This window comes from Monomorium pharaonis, chromosome 7, assembly GCF_013373865.1.
Source record: "Monomorium pharaonis isolate MP-MQ-018 chromosome 7, ASM1337386v2, whole genome shotgun sequence".
Taxonomy (NCBI): Eukaryota; Metazoa; Arthropoda; class Insecta; order Hymenoptera; family Formicidae; genus Monomorium; species Monomorium pharaonis.
Window position 1 is genome coordinate 16,152,089 of NC_050473.1, and position 26,246 is coordinate 16,178,334.

Sequence of the window (26,246 nt, forward strand, 5' to 3'; positions counted from 1 at the left end):
TTGTTCTAGATTATATCGGAATTTAACACGTAAAAGAGAAAATGCTTCTCTTTCTCGTCGGTATTTATTTTACATTTATATAACATAAGAATGGAGACAAAATATGTGGCGTAGATCGGAAATTTTTTTAAGGAATTTCACAGAAGTATAAATATTGGCGTCACATTATTTTCGTCCTCGCAGCCGAACGAGACCCCGCTATTGAAACTCCAATTTTTTTCTCTTCACGTCCCCACAGTAGAACATTCTTTTTTATCGCGCAGCTATAAATTTAAGAGGGGCTTAGCGTCGTGGTTTAATTAAACTAGTTTAGCCATTCTCTTCCCTAAGCCTTCTCCTACGTGCTGTGCCTGAATCGATCGGATGCCTCTTCGTTCTACAATTTTCTTTATCGTTAATATATCCGGTAGAGTGTTAAATTAATTTTAGGTAGCGCGTATCACCTACAAAGCGCCAAGTATAATATAAGACGCGCGCATAGCAAGGTGGACACGATGGCGAAAGTTTTCTAATAATCGATCCCGCAAAAGTTTACTATCTACTCCTTCCTGGATACTCTAAATACGCCAAGCAAGCAATCAATAACGCAGAAAAAATATGTGATCATATTTTTAGTTTAGCTACGTCAGACATTAGATTATTATAGCATCACTCATCGTTTGAGGACAGCCAGGCAACTTTAATACTCGTTTCCATAAGAGATCTTTGACATTTACGAGTTCATTGCGTTGTTTACAATACTTGAGTAATTTATAATCTAAATATTGCTGTCTATATTAATAATAGTTTTAACGTAATATTTTTAGAAGTTTTCTTTTATAAAAAAAAAGGAGATTATTCATAATCGAAGGTAATATTAACTAGATACAAACGTTATTCAAAGTTTAAGCAATGGTTAGAAATTTAAACTATTGTTTAAAACCGTTCGCTCTTTCCCCCTAAAATCTATTTCTCCTTGTTCTACCTTTGAAATCGCATACCAGTACGTCGTTCGATGAATACAATTACGACCATGTAATAGCGCGCAAGATTTTAATCACAGAACAGGTATTCCTATCGCTAATGATATGCATCGACCTCGCGCGGCCGCGTAGCCGTCGGATAAAAATTCCTACAATTACGATTTACATGGAAGATCCGACTGCGCGAAAAAAATAACTTGTCGTATGTTATTTTAATTTTTAAATACTCGTACACACATAACTCGTCGGCATCGCGACACACGATGCACACACGGTAATGCGTCAAGGATAGTTTCGATGGGTGCGAAATGTTCGTTTAATTATGATATCGGGGAACGCCGCTAATGATATTCAGAAGCACCTTCCCATTTATATCCCCCTTTATCGACTACACCATACTCGAGTTTCGTGGAGCCGGCTTCTCGAGGGCGAAGCTGGAACGCGGTCGAGCGAAACTTCCTCGGATGAGATCGACGATAATAATCCGCTGTTTAAAGTTCATAACAGCCTCGTGACGAGGGATCGTGAAGATTTGATTTAATTCGTCGCGTCACGATCTTCGATCTCGCGAAACATCTAGAATATCTTGACACTTTCATTACAGCCAAGTTTTCCAGCCGTCTAGAAAACTTGTGGCGCTGCAGTGTCTTCAACAAGAAAGAATTTTCTGTTCACTATTGAATTTGAAAATTTTAACTTTCAACTGCGATTTACACTCGACGTAGCGCAGTGTCAACTAGCCTTTCTACCAAATTCTACCCTTCTACTATTGACGCAAGCGAGCGAGCGAGCGAGCGAGCGAGCCGGCGCATTTGTCGGTCGCAAGCACTTCGTGTTCCGACTTCACCGTAGGGGTTAAGCGCAGTTGTAAATCGGGTATAACTAGTGACGTAACGAGGCGCATTACTCACTTGGCTCATCCAGATCGGATAGTTCCACGAGCGGCGAGTACGCCGCGGCGGCTACCAAGACCAGCATCGTCGTCGTCGTCGTCGTCGTCACGACACTCCACCACCGCCACCTCCACCACATTTTGTCTCCCTTTCACGCGCACTGCACACACCCTCGACCACCTAACGGCCGGCGGCCCCCCTCCCCCCCTTCAGTCGTTACGTTGCCTCGCGGCCGTTGCGAGCCGGCACTAATTGCAACCCCCGACGCTGCTGCCGTTCTCGTCGCTGATGCCGTTGTCGTTGCTGTTGCTTCTGCTGCCGTTGCCACTGCTGCTGCCGTTGCTGCTGCTGCTGCATTGCGCCGCCATCCACATCGTCTAATGCTCTTTGCCGTCGTTGCTGCCGCCGTAGCCGTAGCCGTCGCCGTGAACCGACATGCCACGCGGACGTCCCCTATTTATCTTGTCGCTCACCTACCCGTCGTCATTTAATGAGACGTCGGCTATTTGTCTTTCAGGCCTCTCAGAAACGAAACACCGGACGTCTAACGGCGATGCATGCCGTCACCATACGGTGTTCCCATCTCGTTCGACGATCTTTTGTTCTCCCTATCCGTGTAGGATCCCTCGACTTCGGGAGTTGGACGATTCAAGCGCGCGATCGATCTCTTCGACGGATTTTCCGACCGTTCGTAGACGTAATTCTTCAAACGCGGATATCGCGCGAGTAGTTGAAACTTTATCCGCTCCGGGCCATTTACGCCGTTTGTTATCGCTCCACCCCCCCCCCTTTTTTTTTTCATTCCATGACCGATGCGTTCTGTCAGGTAAATTTTTCGCTGCCGCGGGATTCCATGGAGCGTGTTGGGCGAACAGATGATCACTGGATTTGCCGGATAAACGGATCCGTAACGGAGCGAAGTCTCTCGTGACAGGATCCGAGTGGCGATTGTAGTTTTATCGCCGCGGAGTGCACGAGACGGCGAGGGATGCAGACTCCTCTTCGAGGGGTTCTTCTTCCCTTCGGATTCCGAGTGCCTCTGCCTCTACGGTCTGTTCTCGCGAATCCCGCTAATGCGTTCGATCTCACGGTAAACCTCCGCGGAATGAAACAAGATAACTGCCGGGCCTTTCGCAAACTCAACTTGCAAAGTGGATTCGACGTGTCCCAATATTCCGATAGTCGGAACTTCCGCTACGCCGGAACCGATATGCAACGTCCAATCGCAACGGTAAGCGATAAATTTCCTCAAAACACACTTTACAAAAGTTTATCCCTTTCCAATCAGGAATATATGCGATTATCGTTCGCGAAAATTCCGAGAAGATTCGATGTGAGAGCAAATTTTGAGACTCTCGTAAAAATTCATTTGTCTCGAAATCGAATCGTTCCGCTTTCTTGCGCGAGTGATGAAATGGGATATCGTTTCTCTGGCAATTGTTGAGATTAGGTGAACGACGGAAATTTCAGAGCGGAGCGCTCGCTAGCCGTGGAACGCATCGTTATCGTTCTTTACTGATTGCACTTTCGACTGTTATTTCGCTTTTACATTTCGTTAGTGCTCGTGGAACAGCAATCAAGAATCAACGATGAACCGCATGCATGCGAAAGTGCGTTGCGAGGGAAGGTTATCACACGCGACTCATCGACGCTGCGTGTCGATTAAAGTGTCGCCAACAGGTTCCATGAGCATCGTTGGTTAATCGAACACGATGTGTTACACGAGTATCCGCGGTTTATTTATTTGGAGCACAGCTCGTGACCGAACGAAGACTTTGACGCTCTTTCGCGCTTACCCCCGTCGATCTCGCGGCGACCGAGCATGTGCGTTACGCGCGCACTCGCGAGCCGATCGTACATGCGCCCGTCGAGAGGAAGTCGAGAAGATGGGATTTCGTAAAAGTAGCGTAAAAAGAAAAAAGAGGGGGACGTGTTTACGAGCGAGGAATCTGCGAAATTCACTCGCGTCAAACTTCAGAGCGACGCGTGTGCCTAAACACCGGGAAAACGCGATCGCGCCGTCGCGTTCCTCGCGAATCGTGACTTTCGGATCATCGATCGGCACCTGCGGAGCGGGTCACGGAGGCGGCCGACCTGGTGACCCGTGGACGATGACACCGCGCGCTTTCGCTCCGACTTTTGATTCATGGATCACACCGTCCGCGTCGTGAGGCGTACGGTTACGAATCTCCCCTGCGATGAAGCCACATCGAGTCCTGACCCGCGGCGGCTCGGTACTGAAACCATTGAATATCGCGAGGAACACTCACGGGTCTCGTCGGGTTCCTCCGCTCGCGCTCGGCCGTCTTCGGACACGCTCGCGCGGTTCGTCTCGTTTCTGGACCCCCAGCTTTGTCCACCACCTCTTGCTCGCACGCTCGCACGCTCGCTCGCTCGCTCGCTCGCTCGCTCGCTCGCACGATTTCTCCCCCTCCGAAACTCCCACATTCGACGCGCATCTCTCGTCTCCGTCGCGCAGGCCGCTATGATTTACAGGCGCAGCTAATGAGTCGCCATAATCATCGCCGCGGTCCATGCGCGGATGTGCGTGAACATAAGATTTTCGGCAGAACGCGTCGAGAGAACGCGACCACGAAAAAGTCGGTAGTAGGATGGAATGCCAAGGTCGTCACACTCTTACAATAATTAATGAGACATTGCGACAGGAAAAGAAATTCTCGGGAAGGAATCAAACTGGCTTTCAGAAGTAGTAGATTTCATCGAGAAAACGAACGGAATGTAAAAACGCAATGCTGCCCGATTAAACGTATCATCGAATGAATCTCCTATTGAAGCTGATTATGCCCCGCTATTGCCGAGACTTGGAACTTTTCCCCGCCAAATCTATGGATCTCATCGAACGAACTCGCGTGCACTTGTTAAAAGAGGATACTGCACGTAACGATAAATATGTCCTCCAAGAGCATGATACTTAGATCATAGAGTGGGTTCATGAAAACTGATAGGTCGTGCGTATCTAGCGCATGCACGAGATAACGGCCCTCGAAGCTTCATGACTCTCTCTACGAGAACTCGCTCCAATCACGATAAATTCCGGCTTTCGTGTTTCCATCGCTATCGGCAATCGCCTGCAAATCACTTCCTAATCCTCATCGAGTAGGTATCTACGAAGGTACCCTTCCTAAATCCGCTTTGAATGTTCAAGAATGTTCCCATATACATGTCCTATATCGTTATTTTCTCATCCACCATACAACGATTTAAAAGTTCACTTAAACGTTTTTTAGACTTTCCGTTTATATGTCTCGGATTTTTATATTTTGCAATAAAATGTAATAAAATGCGCAACTTTGTGTAACATTATGTACGAAACGGTTTTTTTTCATTTTTGCAACTACACGAAGAAAATGCTAAATCTAATTTTGCTAAAGTATCTAAAACAGATTTAACTAGATAAAGCTCTCAAAGTAATTTTGTTAAATCATCAAAATTAATATATAAGACGCTCAAGCTGGTTGCTCTAGAATTAACAACTTTTCGCAGCATCGTTCATCAGGCTTTGAACCTCTTACATAATTATTTTGATAGTCAAACTAAATTATTTTCAGATCTGTAGAAATTTTAAGTTAATATTTTTTCTCAAAAATCCTTTTCTTATGTCTAGAATATCTAGTCGCATTCACTTTTTTAGACGTAATGACAAGAATGATATTAAAATAATCGATACGACAAGTGAGGCGTATCTCACCAATTCTTCATTAACTCATTATTTTAATCAATGAATCAAAATGTGGTTAATGACCACATTAAATGATATTTAGATCCATTGTTATGTTAATAGCTATTTTCATATTTTATTATAAATTTATATATTAATTTGTGATTATACATTAGATTTTATTACGCAGTTCCATGGATACAGAAAATATAGAAAATCGATATGCAATAATAAACAATATTTAATAACGTTTATGCGTCCTAATTACATCGATATTCGAAGCCAACCATAATTGATGGATGTTGCTATTTGCCTAACGTTTCGCAACCTTGATAAAGTTGTACATTCTAATTGATGCAACATTGATCTAAAATATTTGTACAAATAAGTGTTTCATTACCATGAGAAATAAAATATAAATTGACATTACGTTTGCGTATTTCTACCGCAGTAGTATATTTGGATAATTTAAAGGGTAAACTTTATTTAGAGGCTAGTCCGGTCGATTTCACCAAGTGTGGTGACACGTAATCGATTCTCGGGTCATTAATCCGAGACCAGTGAATTAACATCCCGCTGAAAATAGCCCTCGATATACAGAAATAAAATGCATTCATCTTTTATTTGTTTTCTGTCGGTTGAAGAGATATTTCCTCGCAGATTAAAGGTTTACCCAACAGCTGTAATATCCCTTGATGATTTTTCGAAATATCAACCACAGCGCGTCTCGCTTATTCCACGTCAAAAGAGCACGGTTGATATATAACGTTAATATTTTTCGCATTAACAATACGCACACGTGTTACTTGGCTGTAAAACCGTTCGCCTGCACATCGTGTTAAAAGTAATCGTTCAAAGAGGCGCAATCGGCGGTCCTCATCTACCGCGTGCACACAAGCCCGACGCTGCTGCGTGCTTCGTTTCATCCCGAATCGCCGATATTTTACATCGGGCACAGAGCCTGCTTTCATGGATGCCCGGCGAATTGGAACTCGACACCACGTCATGCATCATGGTACATCATCGGACACCCAGGCTGTTAACCCAAAGCGTAAGCTGGATACGATGTTATAGGCTTCCCTGTGTGCTCTTCGACTTGTCGAATAAACCATGAAGCCTGTCAGTCACATTGCCTCCTCGTCTTCCCGACCACCAACGCTCTCGCGTCTCTCAATGGGATCCGAAAATCGGGTTTTACCCGTCATTCGACAGGTGCCACAAAGGCAATCGATTGTACCGCGCGCGGATCTGCGAGCGGACTCCAATTCGGATATCTTAATTGCACGCCCACCACCCTTGGCTTTGATAACTATTTTAATTTCCATCTTTTGCGCATACGCGAGCGGACTTTGATGACGATTGCGGCGGCGATCGATACACAACGGCGCGTAGGGAAGAAAGTGTCTCGTCCTCTCTTCAGTGATATTAAGTACACATTTTTCCAATTATTCGCGTAAAAAAGAAACACGTGAACAGAGACCTGACTTTTTTCTATCGTTACGCTCGGGAACTCGTCAAACCGGAGCTCTCTAAAATACGTTAAAAATATGCGCGCGATAAAATATTCGTTCGGATATACAATGAATCGGAGATACTACATGCACTTCGACACGAGTGCGATTTAGCCGCGCGCTCTTCTTTTCTTACCGTACCATTTAACAAATACTCTCGCCATCGTGCGCTCCCCGCTGTCTATTGTGCTCGCAAATCACTCGCCCGGTAAGACATCCGTGTGAATAATGGTCCCGTGTCTCTTATTACTGTGATTTTCGCCGAGTCACAATAACGCTCTCCGCCTGGTGTTGTGAAAGAACCCAGATTCCTAAAATCTCTCTCTGGTGTAGATTCGAGGCGCGAGCATCGGGACGCGAAAGCGCGGCGCTTCTGTTCGATCATAAGCGCGTCATTAATCACCGGACTAATGGCTCTCACTATTTCCACTATTGTCGCCATTATCGGCAAAATCGATCGGGGAAATGGAAAACCGCCCGTTCGTTTGTTTCGCCCGAAAGAAACGAGCGGGTTGGCTAAGTAGAGGGTGAGAAACACTCGATGGTCCCGTAACAGTTAACGACGCGACGGTGCGAGATGGCCGGGGAGGTAACGCGAATGGCGAATGGCGAATGGCGAATGGCGAATGGCGGTGGGAACGGAGGGGAAGAGCCGTTCCGGAATTTATGCCGGTGTTTACGCGAAGTGGACGGCGTTCCGTGTGGTGTGAAACGCGTTGGTTAAGAATCGTTATTACGATCTATCGAACTACCGTACTTTCGAAGAGACGGAAAATTCTGTCCCGCTTTTTTAGATTCGTTCGCCGTGCGGCATCCATCGCGTGTACATCTCGCGCAATTTTTCCTCCCGTTCATTACGAAACGATCATCGAGAAAAAGTATAGACGGGAGAAGCGGCGAATCGGCACGGATTCCCGGAATTATGTGGGTAGACCAAGTTTTTCTTAACTTTCCGGGGACCAGGTATGCCGAGGGGAAACGTTCCTGAATATCCATTACTCCGTGCAATTTCCAGAACCCCCCGGCCGCAATCAGAGGAGGAAAATGACTGCCCTAATGTAATTTTACGAGATTCCCGTCTTTTGCGTCCGGAAGTTTCCTGATTTAGCGTCGAATGTTCTCGGACGGTGTATCCCTTTGGTTTTTAGTTATGAACTATTTTAAAATGAATTATCAGTATGAACCGCGCGCCAGCGGAACAGACGTTATTGAACTGGGCCGCGGTAAAAGTTATGAATTACTTCTGGAGAAGTAGCAAACTCGGGCGAACTTTCGTGAAGCCGAAATCAAGTTTAGCATCAACCTACGCCACGTTTCACACTTACGTTTCCCTGAGATATCACTTGCCGGCTCTCTACTCGCCATATGTTCGTATGAGAATTTCTGTTTTTGCCGAAAAACCTCGTACATCAAAATTCATTGCTGCTTTATCACTTATATTGCCGTAACTCTCAGAAACTGCCATTACAACTTTACAGGCCAACTATATTGCATAATTAAACGTAACGTTAAAATTGCACCGGTCTACCGTGTAATATAATTCACGAGGCAATATCAAGATGAATTTTCGCATCGTCGTTTTTGTTGGTTTTTCGTATGCGTTGATTGCCATCGCCGCGATTCATCTGAAATATTTCAGCGTCCATTCTTTTTTTGCTTTGTTCCTTTGAACAACCTGCGGCGAGGAACAGAAAGGTGTGAAAGGCCGAGAGATGCCGCGATCGCCTCGATGAAAAACGTGTTCGGGCAACGATAATGGAGGACAAGGCGTGCTACGAATATCACGTTCCTTCGCACGAAACGATCTGCATCCTCGTTACACCTGCGCCGCCCCATGGGAACCCGTGGACAAACCACGCATTATGCAGATAACGCGTTGTTCGATGAACGAAAATCACGCAGTGATCTCACCCCTGCCTCCCCCTCCGTCGCTACGATTCCCGCATTTTTACGAGAAAGAAAGGCGGAACTGTCAGACGCACACTTCATATGCGTTGAGCGTATTAGCCGTGTGTGACGATCGTTACCTGTTTTTCTCGGAAATGCAAATTCACGAAAACTATTGTTCGTTTTTGATAAATATCAGCCAGCGTGAGTACACCGCGGTATGTTGCAGTTAAGCTAAACCCCGAGAGCGAATTTTATTTTTACATTTAACTGTAAACTTCTATCGGTATTATTTTTACTCGACGCAGCTTTCAATTTCGAAATATGTTTGATACTAAACGTGTTGCAAAACGAAGAAATCACCATACACTGGTGGAAAAACAAGCGCCGGTAGGATTGATATAATAGAGAATGAAAGAGAAGCGGGAAATAGCAAGAGTCGGAAACAAAGTACGAAAAGGGTAAAATAAAGGCAACCTTTCGCCAAGGATTCCGCGGCTACCGACTTCACTGGTTGCTTCAAGACCCCTCTACTCCCAAGGCTTTCTCCTTAACGAGGAACGACTTGTCCTCGTTACCACACTGAGAAAACAGGGATCAAGAGAAACATAAGCGGGAAAGATGCTTCCTCTGAACTGAAGGATTTACAGAGCTCGTGAAAAAAAATTATTTTTGTACCAAGCGATTTTTCCAAAAAGCAAACCCATTACCATTACCATTGATATAAATATCTTGCAAAACTTTTCGACACATGTACAGATGAAAAAAGCATGCGTATAATGAAAAGTTGAACTGCAGCTTAAAAATTTTAATTATTCTTGCGTAGAAAAAATTAACGTCATTTAGCTTATTGCAGCTTTAATTAGTATTAATGTAAAAATAATTCCTCGGTATTAATAAAGTAATATGTTCAGAAAGAAAATTCTTCTTACAATATAAAAACACAATAGATATAAATTGACATAAAAAACTTTCTCTTGTACTTATCTAAAATAAGTAATTAAGATAAATAACATTGCGCTTTTTACATCAGAAAGCAAAAGAGAACGACTGCGATAAGAAACAGGAAAATGAAAAACAAAATTGTTTCAGGTAATGATTACCCATCCAATGGCGAACACCTATTATTGGCTCTTCGAAGTATAACAGTGTGTGTAACGATCATGGTCGATCAATACTTACGCACAGTTATTTCGCGCGGGCCAGTGGTATTATCTACGCCGCAATGATAAAACGATGGCGTGAAAATTAAGTGAAAGGAGTATTCTCAGATGGTTTTTTTAGACGTCTACACCAAAAAGGCAGCGCATTGAAGTAAGTTGTTATCAATATTATTATTTATATCGATTCTCTGCTAATATATTTCTATATAAAATATATTTACGACATATATGATTTAATATTCAACACAAGTATTAAGAAAAAATTAGAAAACGAAATAGAAAACGAAGGAAAAGCTGTTCGAAGTAGTAAATATTATCTTTATACCATTTTTACATAAAATTGTTTGCCCACAAAGTATTTTATTGCGCAAATTGTTCTATTTCAAATATACAAATGTCATGCATGATCTTATATTATTTTCTTGAAAGTAAAAATTTTCAAGAATAAGATGCAAATAATAAATGACAAAAGTTTAAATAAATATTTTATAACAACAAAGTTCTAAAATTATTAAGAACAAAAGATGTATCTACTCAACAACTTTAGTTTCATTATGATACGGAAACGCAATATGTGACATGTAAATTACGTTTGCTGTGAAGCATAACACGAGGACAAAAATAAAATAAAAGAAGTAACAAAGATAAGGTAACGAAAGAAGATAAAAAAGTTACGAAAATAACGCGCGAAACAAGAGAAATTTAACTGTCATTAAGTATTATGAGGATGTGTATGTTCTAATTTTTCTAGTTTAATATATAAACAAAAGATATTCCCTTTTTATATGAGACCATTTTTATAAAACGTTATTCAGAAAATGATATTGATCCATTATGTAATTAAAGCAATTTTATTTAATTAATTGTGAGATTGCGTATGACTGAATTGAAATATCGATTATCCGTGACGTGGAGCTATATTAACCGCGATCAGCTTTTATCACTTTACTAACTTAATTAGTAATCTTGTTATAGATTGAAAAGGCAATAATAGGATGCAAGACTTATAGTTGTCATAATATTATAATATATTCAATCAGAGATATTATAAATATTAAGATGTTAATTGTTTAATACGAAGGAAAATGCTATTTATAATTATACTCATTGACATAGATTTATGCATTATCTAGAGCAACAATAATTTCAATATATGGATATAGATATGACTTTTTTCACACGAGTAAAACGTCTGTCGCGGACAATGACGTACACGTGTCAGAATTGCAAAGCAGAAACGTCAATCAAACACTATATCCGTACACTAAACACGATGCTTGTAACGTAATCTTTCTTTGCTCAACAACTACATGGTGAACATGACCGATTTCTGGCTTAATCCTGGGACGAGATACGGGCCCGATGAACGCGCTCAGAGTTCACGTTACGCCAAAGTACACGTCTGGTCGTAAGTATACGTCAACGAAAAGATCCAGTTTGTCGTTGCTTCCGGATTTCGCGAACCCTCAATTTTGGTATATCGTCCCGTTTTCTATATGACCACGTGCTGCACATCCGCGTGTCGTATGCGGTTTCTGTGCGCAACCGTGCATCGGTCACATTATACATCGCGATTCCACGTGTTTGCAACATCATTACGCTATGCATCAGATAAAAGCGTAATTAAAGGGTTTGCGCTTATACACGGGTGCCATGTTACGCCGACAAGCATTGGAAGGTAGCAACGAAACGAGCTTCGCGAATACCGCGAGAAAGAGATAGATAGATCAATAAATAGTTACAGAGAAGGAGAGAGAAAGAGAGAGACTCGGTAAAATGTGACACAGATTACGCGTAATAGCGGTGTAACCTGTAATAATAAATTGTCATCGATGGGCCAACGTTAAACAAATGTGCAACACACATATAGCTCATCGTATATAGCTCATGGATTCGGTTGGAAATGTTGCCGGTGCAAAGAACAGAATTGCATAAAAAAAATGGCGAACACGCGATGAGCGTCAGAACAAAACACAATGCGACCGTTGATGGTATATTGAATTATCCCTCGTAATGAAATTCTGTGCCGTATAAATGATATTTGCCAATATCTTAATTATTCAATCCGAAAATGCAATAAGCTAACTCGAGCGATCATATTCCAGAGATAATAACATTTTTCTTTCTCCTTTTTTAAGGTTGAATAATGAATTCGATTTTAAACGTGTAATTAGCACTTAATTATTGAAAGATAATCTCGAAAAATTTTCATGATTTAATAAAATTTTAATTAATTAACACTTAATCGTACCTCTTTGGTTATTAATTATTTATATAACAGTTTTATATGCATACATATTTTTTATATTATTTTTATTATTAATTTTCTTCATGTAAAAAAAGGTATAATAATTATTATTCTCTTCTTAATGTAAGCGATCTTTATTTTGCGATGAACATCATTTAAGATACTCGAATTAGCTTAAATGATGTATTAAGTAGTGTAGAGGCTGTATAGAAAGCAATTAATCTTAGGGAAGTAATTTAATTAAGGCGAGGATGACACGCGGTTAATTTTACCCTTTGTGTGTAATTGCCTAAGTTGGCAAGATTATCCTGCGAGCACGAAAATTGCTTGCATCTCATAACTTGCGATTAATACAACAATAATCCTATGCAAGGATTACACCATAATAATGTACAGCGCATAATACAAAAATAAAAGCTTTTCAATAAAAATTTGTCGCGATAAAGTAGTCGTTACCGAATTACATATATAAATACATTACATAATAAAAACCTTTCATAGTTTAGTTACTATAGAAAATGTTCAATTTTTAAGCAACCAAAAATTGCCTAAAAATGTATATTACATAATTTAAGTTGTATATGTCAATAATTTAGTTTTAAGCATATAGATAACATAAAAATATATTCATTAAAATTTGAAATAAAGCGAGGCTTGTCATAAATGTTAAAAAGGAAAAGATATTTATCAAAAATGATCGACACGAATAATTAATATTCTACTGTCGCTGTTTATCTGCAATCGATCTTTTTTTTTACTTTTCCCAATTAGTGAGGGACGTAGATGCATTCCTCTTTGTTTCTCTCTCGTCAGAGACATCCACGATAAAAGTCGTCAATATTTTCCATGACGGCAACTACCGCGATGTAATGGATACGATACCGAATGTCCGAATGTAGTCGGACGCGTACGTACATTCGTACACGCATCTGCCAACGCGTGCAAACAACCAATGCGGTGCGATACGTCAAAGCACCGAGCGAGTTATAAATTCGAATTGCGCTGCATGACAAAACGGGCCCGGCTCTATTTGCAGATTGAATTGCCGATATTAACGAAAAATTCATTAAACACATGCGATTTATAGATTATATATGTGCGCGCATTAATAGCGGGGCCGCGGGCGCCCCTCGCAATTTAGCTTTCGAAATTTTGGATGAGAGATAAAGGCTTCCTCCGGTCTGCCCATTTCAATTGTTTAATCTTTATTGCCGCGGTACGTTTGATCGTAAATATTGTTATTTAATGCGAGACCGATGGCGCCATATTGATCAATATAAAGGATTTATCGGTCGCTATAAAATAGATCTTACCCTATCGTTATTCACGAAAATGAATATTGACGGGGCTGAAATTTATAATCGCGTAATATCCTGCTTTAACCATGCCTCTACTTTAATTTGTGTTGCAGCGAATCAATTTTGTTATATTACTGTTTGTACTGTAGATGATAAACACGATGAACGCACCGGTGCAGCAACGATGCGTTAAGAGATCGAGGCTATGATGTTCTCAATAATCTTTTTATCGGGCAACTCCTTTCGATACTCCTTTCCCTTTGATACACATCTACAAAATATAATACAAAGGGTATCATCCGAAGGCTAGGAAATTGCTGATACATTTTAATGACTTCATCAACGAGCGTAGAATTTTGAAAGAGTAGCGATCAATATACCGAGAATGAGTTTCTACTAGATTCTACGGACCTCTCAAATCGTCTCTCTGTTACAGAGCGAGACGTCAGAGGATGAATGAGGACCTGGGACTCAGCCGAGCATAATGGGATAAGATCTCCTACGGATAAGGTGTTTCTCTTCGCCGTACGTTATATACGTACGTACGTCTAACACGCTCCTGTGCAGGAAATTCCAGCGAACTGAGTCACGTTCCTTAATTGTTTTAGCGCAATCAGTTACAGTTCGTCGGTTGGTAATTACACGGGGCTCGCCTTGTCCGGGAGCCGGGATCTCGCGGAACATGTGGCCTCCTTTTTTTTTCTTCACCGAGGAAACAGTTTTCCACGGGTTTCCGAGAAGCAACGGGCGGCCGTCACTTCCGGCAGCCCGGCACAATGCAACGGCGGACATTGTCACGTGACGGGTAAACATCCATTACCTCGGACGGAACGAAGCGATTCTGACCATTTGGCCATTTCAAAGAAGAGGCAAATCGATCCGGCGACCTTCGGCCGCCCAGGGAACAAGGAAAAAGGTGGACTCCGGTCGGTCCCCCGTGACTGGTCGCTTCTTCGATAGATATCTGGCGGAGATATTACGATCTCTCGATTGGATTCGATCGACCATTTCACGAGCCTCCTCTCCGGCCTGGATTAGGGAGGAGAGGATGATTTAAGGTTAATTTCAAACGGATTATCCTTCCTTCGTTTCTCTAGAACGCGCGATTCTTCATGGTCTTATTGGTGCAGTCGAGACGCGGCGCGACTCAAATTGACCCATCGCGAACGCTATACGAAATGGAACAAAACGGCATCGTGGCAGCTCGATTGGCAACTAATCGAAAGAGTAAACGAGCGAAAGAGTAACACTCTCAAAAGAAACATTCCCAAGGCACGATCGTCTCTCTTACGTAATATTGAACTCTGTAATCTTTCTAGAAGCCGAATCGCATTACGTGATATTCGCTCGTGATATTTTATCACGTATAATTAATATTTATTATTAATCCAATATTCTAATATAATTCAGAGTTCTGCAGATATTCCGGATAGAGTACTCTCGTACTAAAACATAGCACTGAGCCGTTTAATCTTAATGTCAATAAGATAAGTTACACGATGTTACGTACCGATGTCCATTTACCCCCTTCGATTGAGAAGCGTGTTTAGTAACTATCGGTTGCGGAAACATGTAAATTCACGAGCGCGCGGTTGTACGACGCGGGGATCTGTTATTACACACCCGGGAAATTTCATTTAGCGTGACATTTGTCGCGTGATTATGCCACGTAATTAGCGAAATAACACCTGGACATTTAATAACTCATCGGCTTGACTGAAACGAACGGTGTGATGCGTTACAATGGGCGGTTCGCCTATATCGGCGTTGAAAATGTAACAATTTTCGGCTATGCAATCGCGTACGATCAGTTCGCACTCGTTTACTCGGAATATCGGTTACCGCACGTGACACAAGCAGAGAATAACTAAACCTGCATCGAGTATGAATTAACGCTTCGTGAAAAGTCATTGACTCACCCCACGGCGACCGCCACATCGGTGCCGCCGCTTTTTCGCAATCCTATTAATTAGTTCATTAATTAATATGCATCGATAATATGCATTAATACGTCTTTATTAACCTTTGAGGATGAAAAAAATACAAACACCGTAAGAAAAGATGTAGAAGCACAAAAGACTTTCATTATAACACGTTTTATTTTTGTCACATTTAAACAGTTTAATTTGACAAATTGAATTCAATTTAATTCAAGAATTATTAAATCGCCGATATGTTTTACTACTAGTGTCTGTCACTCTTTCTTCCAACAGCACCATTCTCAGCAACATTTTTATACCATTAAATTTTAAGTGTATCTTTATGTAACACGTAAAAAAAACTGTCTTAAAGCCAATTATTCGACGAAAACTAGCGATCAATTTTTCACTCGCGTTTCATTATGCCGAGCCATCGTACCATCGGTGTGTATCGTTAATGCCATAATTTTCTCGCAACAATGATATCGGGCGGGCTGAGGGAACTACTTCCTCGAAAATTAGCAGCGGAAGCGAGCGCGAACCCGGGGCCAACTTTATATCGAGTAACTCGGCCGAAAGTTAAACCGTGCCGCCGCGTAATCGCTTTGGCGAAACGCTCCACGCCGCCGTAGGGCGAGCCCGCCGCACGAATATCCAGACGTCATTTAATCGGACATTCCTCTCAAGGTTTCAGGGTCTCGCCGCGTCTCGTCATGTATCTCTTCCGCTTCGAGGCATCACGTCACGATAACCCACCGGTGCCAAGGCAACTGCGGCAAGCAGTTTCATTCCGGGATTACGGGTCGGGTGCCGCGGTCGTAGGCGACGTTACCTATCTACCTAGCGGACGCTCGATTCGCAGTCGCGAGACCTCATATTACAAGACGGGACAAGCATCGTAATGAGAGATGCGAATTACAGAAGGCTGAAATTGCTCGGCGTGGCGTGTTATACGTTGTTATACGAGCGAGATACTACGTGTAATATTTGGATGTAAGGAAATCGACAACCGTTCTCTTATAAACTTTGTTCAAGTGTTGCGAAAGGTGAAGGTACACTTATACGTTCACTACGAGCGAGACGATAGAGAAGAACTGAACGTTGCTTGAGAACTTTACTTCCATAAAAGAGGTAGAACATTTTGTAAAAGAAAAATCAATAACATGAGCGTTTTAATACTGGAAGTATTTATTGACGTAGTTTCTTACCAAAAAAAAGGAAGAAAAAACGCAAGGACAGATAGGCGACGCATAAATTTGTTTGAATAGGACTAATAACTGACTGAATATAGGATTAATACTGACTAATATTTGAAATTTAGAAAAGTGTTTCTATGATAGAGATGAGTCATAAAGGATCAAGATTTATTAAGGTAGATTTTAGATAGGGTAGGTTTTTTAGATTATTAGTTTAGATTTTAGATAGTTTGTAGAGAAACGGTTTGCATAGGATTTAAGAATAGAAAGACTCTAAGAAAAATGTGTCTTATTATTAGAGACACTTTTCTAAATTTTCAATCTATATACAGACAATGGTAGTAAGATAAAAGCTATTTGAGGAGAAAAATGTTTTTCTTAGTATTGAGCAGTTCGATATAACTACAAAAAGAAACCTTTAATTAAGATATAAGTATTTTTTTGCTATCAAGAATCACTGTCTTACGGTTTATTACACTGCGACTGATAATTTTGGACAATGAAGTGAAACGCGTGCGTAAGAATTTTTTTCTTTCGCATCCTGTGTACGTTTGTGCTAATTTCTTTTTAGTCCAACATAAATGTTATAAACTAAGAAAGAATTTGCAGGTATAAGTGCAAAACTTTGCATCTATGTTAATATAATATTTCACGTCAACCGATTCTACATGTCATACGATTATCTCATATATATGTATACACCAATCAGAGAGAGCTATAAAATATTACTTTAGATGTTTAGAGAATATAACCTAAGGAATAAAAAAAGTTGCCATTTACGTTTAAATCATATTCCTTTTTTAAATAAGTTCACTGTTACCCTTGAAACATAACTGACACATTTGAAACATTAACTGTGAAACACATTGATTTCATTTTTTTTCATTTTTAGACAGTTACGTCCATTGAATGTATATCAATCTACTTTTCAGATGAATCCGTTTTCTGATACGCTATGTTTTTGAAAGTTGAAAGCATAAATACAGTACGATGTACAGTTACAATGCGGTAATCTGATTAGCGTTCGAGGAAGAGTCGATCACGGGAATTATTTGTGTTTATTATATCCATAAATAAGCGTGAAGCATGACGAAGAGGATAGATGTACCGTGACATAACAACGTATCTTCTATCGAGAGATAAAAAAATGAACGCAGAATAACTTTTTCACCATGTGTCCTATCTCAAGTAAATAATTTGTTATTACGTAATTTTTATTATTTCCATGTATACCCTTCACTGAGAGTAACAGTAAAAATTATTCATACACGGAAAGGACAATTTTATTGCAAAATATAAAAATTTATCTAGATATAATTATACAATTTTTTTTAATAGTCCAACATAATTATTTTCAGATTTGTATTTCAGTAAAATCATCTCTTCCACGTATGAAATTAAAACAATAAGAAAGAATATCAATAAATATTGGAACACGGCTCTAATCTCGCATGTAAAAAGAAAAAGAACATAAAATTTAAACATCTCTTTATCAAATCTTTTAAAATAAAAAATAAAAAATAATCACACTCTAAAAAAAAACTAGGTCGTTTTGCCTATAGCGTCGTAATTATTCTGGCTAAATAACCATTAAGCTCTTTCAGCCGTGTTGCGCCATCGATACCGTAAATTCGTGCCGCCTCAGGTTGTCTTGCAGTCAACTTGCAAAAGGTTGAAATCAACTTGCCAGTCGATAACCTATAATTGAATACGTAGGCGCCGCAAAAAGTGTAATCAAAGCGCGACGGTGCCGCTTGCACTCTCGTAAGACGAAACAGGTTTCTTCGAATACTGTCACGGAGAAATGACGGAGCAGGCGAGATCGTTATGATCGTCTTTGCGATCTGTCCGCATTCTTTCTTTCCATAGTTCTTATTAAATTGATGGAATATCGAAGTAAGCATCTATCTGACATTTAATATTTAAAAAAAAGCATACTTTCTATGCACTTCGGGAAATAATAATATCAAATAAACGAATCAAGGATTCAATCGAAGACTTGCATAAAATAGTCTTTTTATATTTATAACAAATTAGATATTATATAATTTAAATAATAACACGAATTATAAATATCCTGTGTATGCAAGTGATGATATTGAATGATCAAGAATTCCATCAAATAATTACGAGAAACGTATAGTCTTTTTATTATTACTTTATATATTTTATTACAAATTATCTAATTTAAATAATAACACAAATTAAATACTCTTACTGAAAGTATAAAAAAATTTATCATCTTAACGACTTAAAATAAATCGCAAGAAAAAGTTTCAAACTTGAACTATCGCGGATGATTTGAGCAGTTTCACTACATCTTATCGAATCGACACCGGATGAGTGATCATTATATCGACAATATCTTTCCTGGTCATTTCATTGTATTACGAAACTTCAACAATAGATCACTCGAGCGGATCAGATAGCAAAAGAACAAAATGATAAGATAGTTAATTAATTCGAATCGATTAAGTATCTGGTTCTTTCAGATAATTGACATCAAGTATAATCGATGTAGTTGATTTACCTCTTTTTATTTTTGGAGGGTGGAAAAGCGATATATTTATCGAACTCCAATATTATTAGAACCACAAATTTATCTCCAATGGTCAAATATTTGCGACATATAATTGTAAATAAATATTAAAAATATATATATATGATATATATGTATTTTATTATAAATAATTAAGGTAAACTTTTTATAGTGATTCGTCATGTATCTATGTTACTTAAAAATTTATAAAAATTTATTAATATCAAATACTTTTTCTACGTAAGTTTTTGTGTCTACATATAAATATAGTTGCGATCACCAGGATATTTTTACTTTATCAAGATTTTGTCATTTGAAAACCAAATTTGAAGAGATCTTTTTTTTGTCATTTTTAATTATACTGTTGAACATTTTTGCATATGTCGCTTTTTAGTTGTTTAATAGATAAGTATTCCCGAAAATGAAAACGTCGTAACTAACTACGGAAATATGTTTGTGGATGACCCAACGGAGTCATTGGCAGTGCTGTTTCTGTGAGTATTACAAATGCAATAAAGTTTGACGAGATGCCACTTCGTCGAAAATTTATTTGTATTTTCCATGGAAGAGTCGGAATTAACGAATTCCAGGAATAACTGACGCGCGGCAACACAACAAGCGCATAATACAAAATGTACTATGTAACACGCGATGTACTTTGCACAAACGTATTTAGAATTTCCCCGAAGCCCTGATGAAGTCGATATAACACATCTTTCACGTGAAAGTCATGTGATTTATTCGGTCATTTTACACCGATTTCATCGCATGATACTTCTATCGTTGTGTATTATGTCTCTCTATCACTTAATATTTTTATCATCAGAAAGTAAACATCAATTTGTCAAAAAAAGAGAACAAGCGTTATTCTTAGATTAAACTGGACGTTAGTCGATTTCGTTGCATTCCCTTCCAATCAGTTTACGTATTCTCTGAATAAAATGTCTCGCAATATTGCATTTCTGAAAAATGCCATTCGTGTAACTCCTATAATGTGAATGCATCGAAATTTCGTGGATTGGTCTCAAAATGTAGTTCGAAGCGCATACGTAAAATTCTGTATTGTGAGTTAAACGTGATTTTAATATTTTCATAAAAATACAAAGAATATAAAATATATTCTTTAAAAATATAAAATACGATTTATCAAACACGATGTATGTTTTAACTAACTCTGGAGCGACAATATGGATTTATATTTAGCCACATAATATGGCGATAAAATACTATTATTTAAATACTTGGCAACTATTAGTTAATATTATATTCTTAATTTGCAGCAGATAACTTTGTTAAACAAAATTGACATAAGAATGAAATAAAGATATTAACAATGCAACTGAGATTGAGAGTTGGAAACCACAGCTATAAAAAAAGATACTCAGAGAATCACATTTTATTTAACAAGTTTAATCTTTTAAATTTATTAATAATAGCGTACTTTAATCGTATTTCTCAAATATATTTATCTCGTTGTACTTTATATTTTATAGTTTTTTATAGTTTTGTCATGTACATACGCAATGGCTTTACGGTTTTAAGGGAACCCTTCGATAGTTAGCAGCGGAGGAGAAAAAAAGATTATCAAGATCGAAGACTGTCACTATATAATTCACGGCGATAAGAAGCAATGCAATGCCCATATTTAAATTTAAATGTACTTTACCTATTTCCCAAATCCACACAGCTATCTGGACATCAGGATTAATCGGTGGGACAAATTTGACGCTATCGTCTTGTCAACTTGTCTCAACTTTCATTAGCAATTACGACACTGTTATTTGAGATTTGAACGTGGCGGTATGAGATCGGTAAGTCGATAAGGCTCTTCTTCGAGGTTGTTCTGAAACAAAGATGAATAAAGATGACAATCAATAAAGATACATTTACAACCGATTCATATTAAGGAAATTCTCACGTCTCTTTCCTCATTGTACAAAATTGTATTTAAAGTCATCTTCCATGAATTTATCTAGTGAAACAATAATGTGTACATATCTCAAAATAGTGACATTCTCAAAATGCCAGACTTATTTAGACATGTTCATCGCCGGACATTTCTAGTCTATCGATTTCTTCGTATCAACAATAAATGTAGTTTATAATTAACCAAAGTTTAGTCGAGGTAAATGATAATATGTTATTATTTCAAATAAGCTTTCAGCTAAATCCTAAGATTGCATATAATTTAAATATTAAATGTACGAAAAATATAATTAACAAAATTCTAGTAAAACTTTTAACATAATATTATAGAAAAAAAAAATATGTATATTCCTTAATTCTTCTTTAAGTATAAAACATTTATAATATTTATAATTACAGATTTATATATATATATATATATATATATATATATATATCTTTTCTTTTCATAATTATATATATATGTAACTTTTCTTTTCATTATTATATGTATATAACTTTTCTTTTCATTATAAAGAGATGATAAAATGGCAGAATGCGCACGTGCTCATTAGAAATATTTTCTAATTCCTTTCTTTTTCTATGCAGTACAGTCTTTGGAACGTATTTATGCTTTCGCGACGATGTGCTCATTATTTTTAATAATTCAAGCATGGTATGTCTCCCTTTTTCTTAACGACGATAAAAAAAGTCATCATTACGACACTGCAAATACGATATTTGTTAGTTGAAAGTGAGAATAATCTTATGATGCCGTTTTCTTTTCTCGTTTCGACGAATAAGTTCTTCGAGAATTACTCATGATAAAGTCTCTCTATTTAAATTTCTCCCCATCGAACATGCTTGCGGAAAAAGGGGTACCGTTGTGCTAATTTAAATTAATTTTAATTCTCTATCAAAATTACGTAATGTACATTATAATAAAAAAATGGTTTTTTAATTAAATGTTACTTAATTATATATATTTCACATATAATATTTTGCTAAAAAGACGTCAAAAGATCCTAATATTTTACATCCAATATTTGCATACCACGTCTGTCTACGGCACATTACTCCTCTCGTCTTTAATCAACGTCTTAAAGTAAAACGCGGTCAAGAAACACGCGTCTGGAATCAGTATCTCTTTCCGACAACGCACGATCAAAGAACGCGCATTTAAGACATATTTACGACTAGACTCGCGAGCGATTATACAGTACAACTCGAGGAAGAAAAGATTACAAAAAAGAGATGAAGCGTTAACCCGAAAGGGCGCGTTAACGTGGCAGATTTGCCTTATCAAGCGAAATAACTCCCACTCGATTTATCGCCCTACCCATTTATTACGTCTTGCGTGAAGAACGCAGCAAAGCTCGCCGAAGTAAATTCACCATAAGGAAGGCATTTGCTACAGCAGGGGACAATGTACTGGAAGCAGAAGAAATACGTGCTCGAAACGAAAGTCCTCGGAGGACGAGGCTGAGGCTGTTCGTTCCGCACGATGCCTCCTCTTATTTTGTCTTTTAACTTATTCCGCGCTTACTCCCGATATCTTCCCTACCTTATTTTTCCTAATGCCCTGTTTAAAATTCCGTCGAACCTCTTTCTCGCGTACCACGTTCAAGTTATACGATATTCACATTTCTCTAGGTAAGTTCTTTTCATTCAAACGTATCTACCCAGCGAATATTTGTAAGACTGTTTTTGTGCATGACGTTGAGTCCCTTGAACGAAATAAAGTGTCAAATGAATAAATTGCTCTACAATTACGATATTTAAACATTAATCTCACTATTTTAATCGTGAACAAAGTGTTTTGTCTCTCAACTTAGTGTTTCGATTATATGTAAAGACATAGAAAAACACAACCATGGTTCGCCGTATCTGCTTCAAACGGAAATTCAAGCGGACGTTTAATTCCAGCAAGCAAAAAGACGATGAATAGAGACGATATAGCGGGATGAAATGTTTGTGTATGCGTGTGTGTATGTGTGTGAAAACCTGCAGCGTGTTTTCCGCTCAACCGCGCATGCTATCTCGAAGATACTTCCATCCAAAGATCCAGCTTGGCAGCATCCCTATTTAGCGATTTCCACTAAATTTATTACGAAGTTAAATTGCACCTTTTCAGTGAATCTAAGCATTAGTTAAAAACGACTGATGTCAATAACGTATGAGTAAGTACACATTCTCAAAAGCTGGAAATTTAATGGGCGATGAATCTATTACGACATACTACAATAGACAAAACTTCAGAATGCAAATTAATAACATTTTATATTTATACGTATCTGAAAAAAAGCATTTTGCTAAAGTATTTAAAAAAATAGCCAGACAGATCTAAAAATAATTTCGTTAAATCATCAAAATAATTATATAGGGCACTCAAATTGGTTGCTAAAATAATTTTTTGTTCATCACGTTTTAAACATCCTACATAATTTTGATCCAAAATTTTTAAATCTATATCTAGCTATCAGCTAATTTTTTAGTACTTCAGTAAAACGTTCTTTCTATACACATAGTTAAATTTCTCTTTTATAGAAACACGTCGCGTATTTGTTAAGCGCGTATATTAAAGTCAGTTTTCCATCACGATTATTTAATATCAGATGAGATGTTAATTTCACAAGATGAATTTATTCTTATCGCGTCGATTAGAATCCTTGATTGTGACGGATGAACAGATCTCGCGACAGTAGATCAATCAGATCGTGCCATAGAGAATCCTAAATAAATATCTTTAGTTAGAGTTTTAGATATATATACCTGCGGACACTAATATCTTGTTCGTTCTTATCTGCTTCAGCCACAAGGGATAGCCACACAGAATGTAATTAACATAGTTTTGATGGTAGATAAACGCAGTTGAGTGCAACTGACAGGTCTGAAGGTCGAAGAAGAAATTTAAAAAGATAAAACCAAGTCTTTCTAAATTGAATGTCAATTGTAGTGAAGTTCTAGTAGGAATAAACAAACCTGAAACAAATATTACAACATTTTTAGTAAACAATAAATATATAAAATTATGATTTAAAATTAGTGATTTAAAATCGTTCTACATCGAGCAAATGTGCGAATTTTTATTAACAAGAAAAGGTTAATTTTTAATTATTTTATGTATATATCCTTTTTCTAATTTTTTTCTTAAACGCTCTAAACCTAAACTACTTTGCATCACAAAGTATATTTTTAATCCAATAGTGTCTAGACTTTACGTACATATATATTCATCGCATAACTGTGATTTGAGAAACAATTGTATACAACACCGGATGCAACTTACAATTAGCCACGTAAATTAAGTTTACAGTTCACGTTGTCGTGTCGTATGTCTGCAGGTTGGACACTAATTTAGTATTGCTTTTGCGTATCTGGGACACACTAATAAACTCAATGCTACAAAATAGTCGGGCTTCGGTACCACGAAATATTTCCTCGTTAATTTTACAACTTAGTATATGTCGTCTATAAACATACGTATGTACGTATGTATTACAGTCTAGAAACGTAAAAATATAGAGAACATTGCATGTTTAAAAGCCTGCACTGCGAAAGGCAATGCGAAAAGGCAACGTAAAGTCAACTATGAAATCTTTAAATCGAGTCGCCAACGTTAAAAGAGTAATTGTATTTTATATAGAGTTAGTAAAAACGCGTCGTAACGATTTCAAAGCACGTAAGAATTGAATATCGCAATAACTGTTGCTCGTAGTTAGTTTTTGTGTTACGCTGTATTGTACAAACATATTGATTTTCATTATACACTATACGCCAAAACTAGCGAACCATAGACAATTATACTCAAATATGAGTAACTAACGGATAATAGAGGAGAATGTACGTATCGGCTATTGTTTTAAACATCGCGGCTGTTGCGTTTTTCCAATACAAAATCCAGTCGTGCAATCTTGCTGCGTTAATGGATCGTAATTGGACACATCGTTCGATGCTCAATTTAATGTGTCGACAGACAATCATTATCACTGCTGATTGTGCGTGATAGAAATTACTACATATATATATATATATATATATATATACATATATATATATGTATATGTATGTGTGTATGTGTGTATGTGTGTGTGATAGCTTTCGAATAGACACTGAACGGCCAGTAAACGAGGCCAGTGTGTTAATGGGAACCGCTACCAAATTTTAATTGGTGCAATGCGGATGAGTGATCATCGATTTATATCGGCGACAGCGGAAATGCCGACGATGCATTCATAAACCACGCGTTCCAATCACATCGAAAAATCGTTATCGATCTTCCTTTTCGCTCTTTTTCACGTAGTCCGTAATAATTAATGGATCATCGTATTTATCACGCACGCTCAGTAAACAATTTCCCCATCGCCTTTAATTCAACTTGTGTCTAAATTAATCTGACGCAGTCGAAATTTTGTGATATGGCACGGATTGGCCGTTGTAAAATGTTTTTACAGTATCTGCCCGTTCGTTTTGTCCATTTAATTTTTGAACAATATGTTTTAATGTCGAGATAATTTGGAAAACGACGTATTTATCCGTAATTGGTGTTTTTCTCTCCCTCGCGGGGACGCGCAAATACACGAAAAATATCACGCGCTATGTTTTGCAGCGCACACATGGTACCAGGATATTCAGGATAAATTTATCGGAGCACCTTAATTATTCGGATGGATTCTTAACTTAATTGCTTTAATTAACGCTACTCCTTTCGTGTACGCGTCCAACGCGACGCTTGTTCGCGCACGTCTTCGCTCGCTGCCAACAACTTTTTGCATTTTCGCGAAAACTGCTCGAGATCGCTTTCTTCATCTTCTTTGCGAGGCTTCTTGCACTCCACAAATTTCAACACGCTGAACCGTCGCGCAGAAACTTTTCTTTGTAGTACTTTTTAATCGCGTAACCGAGAGAATATTGCAAGCGGGGAATGTCGCCTACACTTTTAACATGCCATTCTTAGCAGATTCTTCTTAACTACCTTTTGACACAAAAATATCAATTATACTATTAACGTAACGTCACGTATTCATGGTTTGATTAAAAAAATAC

The 26,246-nt window shown here is 38.4% G+C and overlaps 1 protein-coding gene and 1 long non-coding RNA gene across 4 annotated transcripts in view; one reads left to right on the forward strand and one right to left on the reverse strand.

Annotated features, from left to right (window-relative positions):
• Positions 1 to 26,246, reverse strand: part of LOC105834722 (hemicentin-2) — a 118,391-nt gene that overhangs the window by 89,477 nt on the left and 2,668 nt on the right. Inside the window, exons 2-3 of one of the 3 annotated variants that reach the window (XM_028194917.2) lie at positions 23,973 to 24,182; positions 20,962 to 21,138 (exon numbers count right to left, since the gene is read on the reverse strand). Coding sequence is in view for 1 of the 3 variants with exons in the window: in XM_012677398.3 (XP_012532852.1) it covers positions 1,874 to 1,994 (121 nt within the window). In the remaining 2 variants the exon portion in view is untranslated. Of the gene's footprint in view, positions 1 to 1,873; positions 4,126 to 20,961; positions 21,139 to 23,972; positions 24,183 to 26,246 lie in introns of those variants that run through there. The other 2 variants (XM_036289271.1, XM_012677398.3) reach the window with 2 other exon arrangements.
• LOC118646422 lies at positions 12,346 to 20,131 on the forward strand. Its single transcript, XR_004963973.1, has 2 exons — positions 12,346 to 14,179; positions 14,250 to 20,131. It is a non-coding gene; the product is annotated as an uncharacterized LOC118646422 (long non-coding RNA).